Source organism: Thalassophryne amazonica, chromosome 3 (genome assembly GCF_902500255.1).
Source record: "Thalassophryne amazonica chromosome 3, fThaAma1.1, whole genome shotgun sequence".
Lineage (NCBI taxonomy): Eukaryota > Metazoa > Chordata > Actinopteri > Batrachoidiformes > Batrachoididae > Thalassophryne > Thalassophryne amazonica.
In genome coordinates, this window is record NC_047105.1 from 36685591 (window position 1) to 36697495 (window position 11905).

Below are 11905 nucleotides of genomic sequence, written 5' to 3' on the forward strand. Positions count from 1 at the left end.
AAAAAACATTTCATAGTAAATTCAGTTTTACAGTTGCATGATAACTGTGTTTTATTTCATTTTATATGGCGCACACACACACACACACACACACACACACACACACACACACACACACACACACACACACACACACACACACACACACACACACACACACACACACACACACACACACGTGTTGTTGTCTTCCTCCTAGACTTTTATTCCCCTTCTCTCCAGTGCTTATCTCCACTTCTCTCTCTCTCTCTCACACACACACACACACACACACACACACACACACACACACACACACACACACACACACACACACACACACACACACACACACACACACCAAAAGGTTGATGAATATGAAAAAAAGCCCTCAAAATCATCAAAGGTTACACACTCTTTGATGGACGTGGCAGCACTAGCTTCAGTCCTATGTCGACAACACAGGAAGGCATGTAAGACAGCGGGATCCAGAGGAGCTTGGCGTCCCACCCGGCACTGTACCGGGTACGAGGGTAGGCAGCCATTAGAGCATGCTCCATGCAGCTCGTCACCTTTGTTAGGTCAGAGTCGCAGATGGCATTCATGATCAAACGCTGCACTTTGATGTCTACAAATAAAAATTTGAACAATATGAGTCTTTAACACACAAGCAATGACATGATGGTAACAGCTGTCTTTTGTTCTAAAGTGCTTTTAATCCACTCAAATCAGGATCAGGATTGCACTCACACTGATCAAGATACTTGTCTCCATAACTGGCTTGTACTTCAGGGTTGAGCTGGTTCCACAGGCGATGCAGCTCCCTCTCAAGAGGTTCGAGGCTAGTCACTGCTGTCTTGAAAAAGCCTGGCTCAATAATGCACACTTTGATTCCAAAGTGGTGTATATCCCTCCTGCAGTCAGAGAATGTCACGATAGCAATACATTTTACTTAGCAGTTCTTAACTCGCATAAAAATAGGTTCCTGACCTGACACCAGCGATGGGCACAGTTCTGCTAACTGCTAATTAGCATAGCTAACATTTTCATTGGTGGACTAGCACTATAGCTAACATTGAAAACATAGACTGTATACACGTTAGCAGACCAGTTTGGTTCTGCTACATTTAGTTCCTTAGTTCCACTAACTTTCAGTGTGCTAACTTTTTTAAAAATAAATATAACAGCCAAAAATGTCTGTAAACCCTAAACTCATACATGATTGTACCTGTTGGATTAGATAGATCATCTGCACTAACATCATGGTAGACATTTTATTGATTTATATTTCAATTTATGGATTCGTGTGAGGGTTGTGCGAGATACGTACAAGGACAATTTGACTGTGGTGAGATGCGCAGTCAGAATGACAGATTTATTCAAGGTGGAGATGGGATAACATCAACGATCGGCTCTGAACCCATTCTTATTTGCAATGGTGATGGTGTGGCACATGTGCAACACAGTGTACTGTTGACATAATACACCAAGTCAAATCACCACCTGTGGTTACAGTGTGTGTCCTGCGCTACATGTTAAACCTGCTTCACATGTAAATGTGCCACCACTTGAGGTTACGCTGTGTTGACTGCCTTACTTAAGTTAACAAGCCAAGGCATGCATATCGCTGCTTTCCCAGCAGGACCCCTGCGGGGGTGATGTATGATTGTCTGTTTGCAAAGCTGTTTTTCTGTGTCAACAACATGTATTCGGGTTCCAATCACACACTGCCTTGTAGCAAGTGCAGACAAAAGTCTCTGTATCCCTGCAGGTGACGAGCGACTGTCTGCCCCTGCTGTGTACAGTAGTGTTCAGAATAATAGTAGCGCTATGTGACTAAGAAGATTAATCCAGGTTTTGAGTATATTTCTTATTGTTACATGGGAAACAAGGTACCAGTAGATTCAGTAGATTCTCACAAATCCAACAAGACCAAGCATTCATATGCACACTCTTAAGGCTATGAAATTGGGCTATTACTAAAAAAAAAGTAGAAAAGGGGGTGTTCACAATAATAGTACTGTGGCATTCAGCCAGTGAATTCATCAGTTTTGTGGAACAAACAGGTGTGAATCAGGTGTCCCCTATTTAAGGATGAAGCCAGCACCTGTTGAACATGGTTTTTCTCTTTGAAAGCCTGAGGAAAATGGGACGTTCAAGACATTGTTCAGAAGAACAGCGTAGTTTGATTAAAAAGTTGAATGGAGAGGGGAAAACTTATACGCAGGTGCAAAAAATTATAGGCTGTTCATCTACGACGATCTCCAATGCTTTAAAATGGACAAAAAAAAAAAAAAAAAGACAGACGCATGGAAGAAAATGGAAAACAACCATCAAAATGGATAGAAGAATAACCAGAATGGCAAAGTCTCACCCATTGATCAGCTCCAGAATGATCAAAGACAGTCTGGAGTTACCTGTAAGTGCTGTGACAGTTAGAAGACGCCTGTGTGAAGCTAATTTATTTGCAAGAATCCCCCGCAAAGTCCCTCTGTTAAATAAAAGATGTGCAGAAGAGGTTACAATTTGCCAACCCTTACCAAAAAGTAGTACATACAAGTATGTTTCAAGAATACTTCCAGTTACTTTTTATATACTTATCAGTACTATTTTTTGGTAAGGGAAAGAACACATCAATTGGCCTAAAGAGAAATGGAGGAATATTTTGTGGACTGATGAGAGTAAAATTGTTCTTTTTGGGTCCAAGGGCTGCAGACAGTTTATGAGATGACCCCCAAATTCTGAATTCAAGCCACAGTTCACAGTGAAGACAGTGAAGCATGGTGGTGCAAGCATCATGATATGGGCATGTTTCTCCTACTATGGTGTTGGGCCTATATATCGCATACCAGGTATCATGGATCAGTTTGGATATGTCAAAATACTTGAAGAGGTCATGTTGCCTTATGCTGAAGAGGACATGCCCTTGAAATGGGTGTTTCAACAAGACAATGACCCCAAGCACACTAGTACACGAGCAAAATCTTGGTTCCAAACCAACAAAATGAATGCCTCGCAGATGTGAAGAAATCATGAAAAACTGTGGTTATACAACTAAATACTAGTTTAGTGATTCACAGGATTGCTAAAAAAGCATTTTGAACATAGTAGCTTTGAGTTTGTAGCGTCAACAGCAGATGCTACTATTATTGTGAACACCCCCTTTTCTACTTTTTTTTTACTAATAGCCCAGTTTCATAGCCTTAAGAGTGTGCATATCATGAATGCTTGGTCTTGTTGGATTTGTGAGAATCCACTGAATCTACTGGTACCTTGTTTCCCATGTAACAATAAGAAATATACTCAAAACCTGGATTAATCTTTTTAGTCACATAGCACTACTATTATTCTGAACACTACTGTATGTATTTAACGGGCCCTGCCCCTTTGATGCTTTACTGTCAGGACCCCTGTGGGGTTAAGGACCGGGCCCGAGCCTCCTTATAAATGTGTGTGAATGAGAATCAGTGAAATAAAGTGATGTGCAAATAGTAAGTCCCTTTGGCTGCTCCATTGTTTTTGCACTCGGGGTCGCCACAGCAAATCCAAGGTGGATCTGCATGTTGAATTGGCACAGGTTTTACGCCGGATGCCCTTCCTGACGCAACTCCACATTACATGGAGAAATGTGGCAGGGGTGAGATTTGAACCCGGAGCCTTCTGAACTGAAACCAAGCGCATTAACCACTTGGCAACCGTTGTTGAAATGTGAAATTGTGGCTCTTTCTTTCGCCAGCGCAATTTCTACAATGAACAGGTTGACGGATAAGTTTAGGCAGAAGCCTCTATGAGCTATAATATTTCTAGATGACACTGTGAACTGTACTAAGAGCAGAGAGCAGGTTGAGACAAGCCTAGAGAAGTGGAGATAAGCTCTGGAGAGAAGGGGAATGAAAGTCTAGGAGCAAGACAACAATATGTGTGTGTGTGTGTGTGTGTGTGTGTGTGTGTGTGTGTGTGTGTGTGTGTGTGTGTGTGTGTGTGTGTGTGTGTGTGTGTGTGTGTGTGTGTGTGAGAATGAAAAGCAGGTGGAACAGTGAAGTTAGCAGAGGTGTTGAAGGTAGATGAGTTAAAATACTTGGGTCAACAATCAAAAATAATGGAGACTGTAGTGAGGCAAAGAAGAGACAGCAGGCAGGGTGGAGTGGGTGGAGAATTTGTGACAACAGGATGCTGCAAGATTGAAAGTGAAACTTTACAAGATGACGGTGAAACCAGGTATGTTGCATGATATAGAGGCAGTGGAGCAAACTACAAGACAGAAGGCAGAGCTGGAGATGCTGCAATTTTCATTCGGTGAAAAGCTCATTGGCTCTTTAGCTTATATTAGACACATTAGCATTAGCAGCCTTGTTTTTGCTTTGTTTCACTACTCTGTGCCTTTTGAATCATTTTCTGGGCAAACACTAATCCATGAGGAACCTGATGGTCTGACTGATTTGGACAGTACTTTATTTCTCATTGTTAAACACTGACTGCTTAATAGTGAATGCTGGCTGTATGATGTGCTTGGGGCACCATGGTGGCTTAGTGGTTAGCACTAGTGTCTCACAGCAAGAAGATCATGGGATTGCTTCCCGTCCTTTCTGTATGCATACATACAACAAATTTTGTTGTATGTATACATTTACAAAGACAATCGAGGCTTTTTTTCTTCTTCTTCTAAGAGATTGTCCAGCTGTCCTAATGTTCTTATTATGAACCTTTTCCTCCACATATCTAAATTAATGTAACAGATAGTGGTTGTTGGGAGATTTAGCATAATTTTAATTTATATTAGCATTATAATAGCTCACTTTTCAGTTTGCGGATTAGCAGTTATCTAACTTTTCATTGCCTGACACAAACTATCTCCCTTGAACATTTGTTGCATCCAGCAAGTATGGGATATTAATACCTACGTCTGACGGATGCTTTCCTGGCTTAATGATTCAATTTCAGGCAAACATGCTCCAAAACATGACTGAAACATTAGCCTTCTTCTCAAAAAGCTACAAATTAATTTTTTTGGTCCTACCTGAGGCAGTCAGAGAAAGCCTCAACTGCAAACTTGGAGATACAATATCCACCACCATTTGCAGCGACCCGTCCCAGCACAGATGCCACATTTACGACACGTCCGCGAGCCTTTTTGATGAGTGGCAGGAATGTCATTGTCATGGCAATCACTCCGTTCATGTTGACATTCAGTACACCATAAAAATCTTCCACTTTCATCCACTCTGAGGGGCCCATGGGCAATGAGCATCCAGCATTGTTCACAATAGCCCAAAGTCCTAAAATTTTAATACAAAAGTGGAGATATTTTGTTCAAGAGATGATCAAGTGAAGATGAAAACATAGAAATAAGACTTCTAGAAGTTCAATTGACAGCAACAATATGTCTTGTTTATTCTTCAAGATGTTTCTAACTGCATAAAGTAGCTTCCTGAGGCTCAACAAAATTGGCATTGTAGTTATACCCTTCAGATTAAGATTCTCTCTTCATAACCAAAGAGGTTTGTTTAGGTTAGCAATGGGAAATTTTGTTACTGTTACCCTGCACATTCTTCACAAAACTGACCAAATTTATTTTGTGTTAAAATCTAGCTATTATAAAGTCACACATCTATGTGGTATTTTGCAAAATCAAAGCAAATTTTATTGTTGGTAAAGTCCTGATTTGGTGCATTCCATAGTAAATGTAGTAATTTTGCTCCTTGAGATCATGCAGACAGCATGTAGGAGAAAGAGCTTGCACAAGGTTTGATGTTCATGTTGCTTTCGGTATAAACTGGGAACTTGGATTTTCTTACAACTCGTAAAAATATTTCAAATAAAGCTATGATAAATGTTATTCTCCCCACTCATTTTGGCAAACCAAGCAAAAACACTACGTAGTTGTAGCTGACTTTAGTATTGCCAGCTGACAGCACATAGAGCTGAGTGTTGTCATGCCTGTCCAGTGAATATCCAGCAAAATTTTCATGTGAAATTACTCCACTGTACTATTAACTCCCAGGGAGTGGGGGGGCTGTGACTTGGAGAACCACAATAGAACAGTCATTCAAGTTGTGGAACAGCCATGTCAAGTCGGAAAGTTGGGCTAGATCTGTGTAGATCGAGTTTGCCGATGTGACGTCACAGCAATATGGCGGCACACACAGTGAGCAATAAGAAGAATCAACTTTTCATTAATTTTTTACTTGTATGTAGTACTTGATGGTAGGTTTTATGCAATAAATGTATCAGTTGTGCCTCTTGGTCTTACTGTCAGTGGGTCGTAATTTCGTGACAATCCATCTCCTAAGACGGGAGATGAAAATATCGTAGAATGGGGGCGATGTCCCAATCCATACAAACATGTTTTCTCAAGCAAATTCACTGAAAAGCATTTAGATCAGACATCAGTAATATAAATTTGAAATTATCAACGTCCAATGTACAATGGAATGCAGCATTATTACATTTGTGTTTGTTTTTTTTTTTTTTTGCTTTTTTTTTTCAAATTCATGACGCGAACATGAGCATATGTCGCACAGCAGTGACATTTGATCTTAGTACAGCATAATGAGAAGCAGAGTTTCCTCTAGTGTGACACGGCATGTTGTTGACGTATTTTAACTGACGTGGATTATATTCATATTGGTAATATAAGATTATAAATCCTTTATTTGAACACTAAAAAATAAAAAGAAAGGGGTGCTGAAGAAAATCCTTTTATGACATAAATGTTACAAAAAAAAAAAAAATGAAAATACAACACTTTTAAGATCAACGCACCCCCAAGGGGGTCATTAGCTGTGTCGATAGAGTTCAATTGCTAATTCAAGTAATCTCTCACCCTTGTCTCCAACCTCCTTCTTGGTCCACTCCAAGGCTTTTTGAATGCTCTCCTGATTGGTCACATCTAATAGAACTGTCTCCAAATGAGGCCCGGCCACCCGCTTCAGGCCATCGGCTCCCTTTTCCGTAAGACAACCAGCCAGCACTCGGAAACCTTTATGGTCAAGTTTCTTACAAAGCAGGTTTCCAAACCCTGTGTCACAACCAGTTACAAAAACATACTTATCTGCAACATGATCAATTTTCAAGCTGTCTCGGTACAGCCACACCACAACCCACAACACCACAAAGGTAGCAGTGATGTATGACCAGGAGTTTTCCCTGAAAAACAAACAAACATACAAAACAGAAGCAGCATTAGAGCCTTAAATGTACTTTTAAGGCTCCTCCAATGTCTAGATATGTACCTCACAGATTTATGATAATTACTCATAGTATAGTGTAGCAATGGTGCTTCTTACCCTAAAAGGTCATAGACAAACTGCTTGTCCATACTGCTTTCAGGCCAAGGGTTGAAGCTCTGGTTACTTGCTGTTAAAAAAAACACCTTGAGCAGTCAGCACAGTGCAAACTCCAAAAGACAACCCCTATAACCACATCGCAGCTTGGCTTTATTACTTTGTCAGTAGGGTTTAGCGTTTATTGAATTTTTCAGGGATAGTCAGAATACAACAAACAAATCCCTTCTTGGAAAATGAGTCTGTAATACAGAATTGCTTTGGGCACATGAGAAATCTTTAGGTAATACTCTTACAGATGAAAAGCATTTGCAAAGTAGGAGAGCCAGAAGGGTGGAATGCATTGTTTTGACATGTCATTTTAATTCCTGTGACCAAGCTGCTTAAGGTGCTCAAAGTTTTCAGAAGAAAGATGCATTGTGGATTGTATCCCATGGGTTATGTCAGTCGTGACCACAATGGGGGAAAGAAATACTGCACTGTTCTCCACGGGTGAGCAATCTTTGAGGGCACAGACAAAAAAAAAAAAAAAAAAAAAAAAGCACATCAAATTCATGTGTGAACAATAAAGACAAATCTAAAGCTGGATTCACATTGTAGCAAAAAAAACTGTGTGCTGGTGTAGTTATTACTCCAGACCTCTGGGGGTGCTACACTGACTAGTGTATTGTGTTTCTGCAGCTACAAACCTAACGTAAACTACAGAGATTACATTAGTATGGCTCATTTCAAAGGTTTTCAAAGGGTTTTTTTTTCCTCACAAACCAGAGACCAGTATTTTAACATGCAATAAATACTTTCACTAGTGATTTAATAAGAACCTAATTTGCAGAACAAGCAAGTCATCCCACACTTCACGATCCTCCACCAGGCCCTCCAACTCCTCCTGTGGAATCTAGAGGCATTCCCATATCAGCTGGGAGATGTAAAACCACCAGCATGTCCTTGGCATTCCTTGGAGCCTTCACCCAGTTAGACGTGCCTGGAAGACCTCACTATTGAGACAACTAGTTGTGGTCCTCACCAGATTGCGTAAACCACGTCAGCTAAGCTCCTTTCAATGCAAAGGAGCAGTGGCCCTATTCCGAGTTCATTTTAATATCCATTTTCAGATTTGCTGACGCTGAAAATCAACTCCCCAAAATTGACTTTTTTTTTTTTTAAACAGCAAACATGCCCAATATATATAAGATGAGTTGTACCCCCAGAGAGAGAAAGAGTGCCTAGTCCCTCTCAATACTACAACAGCCTTGTCTGTCTTTCCCCGATAACTCAGTTTGGACAAAGCACAAGTTTTATTTTTAAAGGTTCCCCAGTAACATAGAAAGAAACATGCAAGATATGTGCTTTGATGTTGGTAGTTCAATAAAATTCTAATTGGGTCATTTGTTCCCATTGTATTCTATTATCCTAAAATATTATTATTATAAAATTATTCCAGAAAGCAAGTGGTCCACCTCTAAAATAGGAGGATCGTATGAGAGTTAAATCATAAAACTGAAAATGACACACAATCATATCCTTCTTTCTATATACATGCATACTGGAGTCATATGCTTCATATAACAATTCAGATTAAGAAACATTTATAATGCTTCTGAACATAAACTGTAAAATTACCATAGATCCAGGTGCATTCATATCAAACAATTTGGAAAAAACACTTGTAAAACTTCCATTACTCTTTCCTATAACATTTGTTTCATGCAAATGAAACCAAATGCTTGGATTAGTATGCTTCTTGGCAGATGCAGAATAAAACTATCACCATAATCATCCATCATAAATTAATTTAAACACAGAACCTGCGTGTTAAATGTCAGCTGTGATTAATTAAATTACTTAAATTCACAAAAAACCCATAATCCCATCAATCATTGGTATATTTGCATAAAAGCTATCTTACCGCAGCCACTTTTTCAGAAGTGATAGATCACAATGATCCTTTTCCTTCCCTCTCCAGCTAACCCTCTAATATCAGAGGGGCTGCTCAGAGAGAAGCTTTATTTTTGCTCTTTATCCTTTCTCACTGTGCCACAATTGGTAATCCTCAATCCGGAACGATTCAGTTTGTGCATGTGTGTGTAACAAAAAGGGTGTTGCAAGTTACAGAATGCATAGAGAAGCTTCAAGTACTGTGTTCCAGACATTTTTAGAGGTAAGTTTTAAACAAATACCAAGAAGTATTCTCTGTTTTACTTTTATAGTGATGCGGAATGGAGCACTTCTTCTCCTTCTATCAGCTGTTCCAATTAGGCACCGCCACAGCAGATCAATCGTTTCCATCTCACCCTGTCCTCTGTATCTTCCTCTGTCACACCATAAACCTCCTCTTTGGCCTCCCTCTTCTGTTCCTGCCTGGTGGCTCCATCCTCAGCATCCTTCACCCTATATGGGTTCTTCCTGCACATGTCCAAACATCGCAATCTCACCTCTCTGACTTTGTCTCCAAACCGTCCCACCTGAGCTGTCCCTCTGATATGTTCGTTCCTAATCCTGTCCATCCTCTTCACTTGCAAAGAGAATCGCAACATCTTCAGCTCTGCCACCTCCAGCTCTGCCTCCTGTCTTTTTGTTAGTGCCACTGTCTCTCATGCCACGTTCACATTGGATGACACGTGTCGCCACAAATTCGTGTCCATCGCCCGGCGAGGGACGCGCCACCATTGCCCGGTGTGTCTCTCTGCTTATTTGCTGCAGGAGCTGCGTCTGGATGACGGCCGCTTTCAGCAGTACTTCCGCCTCTCCAGGACCCAGTTTGAGGACCTCCTGTCCTGTGTTTGCGCACGCACATGTGAACAATTAAAAAAAAAAAAAAAAACTGGCTCCTGCTGCTGTGGTGATGCTGCTCGCTCTCCCCTCAAACTCTGTCATAATTGTGTTATAAACCAGTCACCATTTGTTTTATTATACATCTGCATAGCTAATAAATAAAATAAATTTCATGGACGATTCATTCACGGGCATGTGAAAAAAATGGCTGCTGCCGCTGCGGCTCGCTCTCCCCTCAAACTCTGTCATAACTGTGAAATAAAGGACAAAAGGGACATACGTCCTGCTCACAGGCTGGCTGCCAGAGACAGGACATGTCCACATCAAGTATAAACTCCAGACATCTCCACGTCACTACATATCCATTCCCTGATTGGTCCTTGCGACGCGACAAGACAAAAAAGTTCAGATTTTTCAACTTGGGGAGGAGGGCAATGCGATGCAATATTGCGCCACAAACCCGCCAATTGCTCAAAATTGCTTCATTCGCATCGCTTCATTCGTGTCCATCGCGTCACATTGCGTGGCTTGGACTTTTGTGGCGCCACAACGCGTCCTTCCATAGGGATTACATGGCAACCTGTCGCCACCATTGCTCGTGTGTCGTCCAGTGTAAACACGGCATAAGCTGTACAACATTGCTGGGGCCTCGCGTAATCATCCAAAAGTCATCCAGATACATCCCATTCCAATATTAAAGCGTCATTTGCAGCAAGAGCTGGTTTCCATGTAATTGGAGCAATTGACTGCACACTTGTTCACATCATATGTGATCCGCAAATGCGCATCAGGCTGGTGTTTGGCATGCTGTGCAATGGCATCTGCTCAATCAAACAAGTTTATTAATCCCACAAGGGGCAATTAAGTAACTGCTTGTGTGCATATAGTGTATTTGTGTAATTTATCAGAACGTAAACGAACACGGCCACATTTGGGCATGTGCGCATTCAAATATGTTTATTATTACTATTAGGAAAACATGAACACACTAAAGAAGGATTTACAGGAGCAAAACTGGGAAAAGGTATACAGTGAAAGTGATGTTGATAGTGCATATGAAACTTTTTTTTTTTACAAATATTTACATCATTATATGATAAAAAATTGTCCAATTAAACAAGACTACAGAAAACAAAAAATCCAAGATCGACCATGGATGACGAAAGGGTTACGAAATGCATGTAATAAGAAAAATACACTGTATAGAGAATTCATAAAGCTAAAGACTAAAGAGGCAGAAAATAGATATAAGAAATACAAAAATAGATTAATATTATACGGGTATGTAGGAAGGAATATTATAGTAACATATTATATAATAACAAAAACAATATTAAAGGAATATGGGATATATTAAATAGCATTATCAAAATTGGTAATAAAAAACAGAGTTACCCTCAGTATTTCATTGATAATAATGTCAAGAAGGAAAATAAGGATGAGGTAGTCAACGGTTTTAATAATTTTTTTGTAAATATTGGACCAAGCTTGGCAGAAAAAATTCCCGATTCCCAACCTGAGGATTGGGATAATAATCTCATAAAAAGAAATCCCTGTTCAATGTTCCTCACAGCAGTGGATGGAAAAGAAATTATAGACATTGTGAATAATTGTAAATATAAAACATCTACCGATTTAAATGAAATTGATATGGTGGTGGTAAAACAGGTCATTGAATGGATTGCAGAACCATTAACATACATCTGTAACTTATCATTTCAAACCAGTAAATTTACCAATCAAATGAAAATAGCTAAGGTTGTGCCGCTGTATAAGACTGGGGATAGACACCACAAATTATAGACCTGTTTCTTTGCTTCCACAATTTTCCAAATTATTAGAAAAGTTATTCAATAATAGATTAGACAAAT

At 40.0% G+C, this 11905-nt stretch overlaps 1 protein-coding gene across 1 annotated transcript; it reads right to left on the reverse strand.

Moving 5' to 3' along the window:
* Window positions 1-294: 294 nt before the first annotated feature.
* Window positions 295-9577, reverse strand: rdh5 (retinol dehydrogenase 5 (11-cis/9-cis)). Its single transcript, XM_034166055.1, has 5 exons — window positions 7266-9577; window positions 6803-7125; window positions 4997-5255; window positions 730-893; window positions 295-607 (listed from the first exon to the last, which is right to left on the reverse strand). Exons 1-5 carry the CDS (start codon window positions 7295-7297, stop codon window positions 387-389), a joined length of 999 nt encoding a protein of 332 aa, XP_034021946.1. The 5' UTR covers window positions 7298-9577; the 3' UTR covers window positions 295-386.
* Between the last annotated feature and the right edge of the window lie 2328 nt (window positions 9578-11905).

What these genes read in the sequence shown, in the direction of transcription:
- rdh5 (XM_034166055.1), bottom strand. Translation starts at nt 7,297, where the DNA reads ATGGACAAGCAGTTTGTCTATGACCTTTTAGG. An exon ending in TTTGTCTATGACCTTTTAGG is followed by an intron (nt 7,126 to 7,265) that starts GTAAGAAGCACC and finishes TTTGTTTTTCAG; the next exon opens with GGAAAACTCCTGGTCATACA. An exon ending in GAAGGAGGTTGGAGACAAGG is followed by an intron (nt 5,256 to 6,802) that starts GTGAGAGATTAC and finishes TTAAAATTTTAG; the next exon opens with GACTTTGGGCTATTGTGAAC.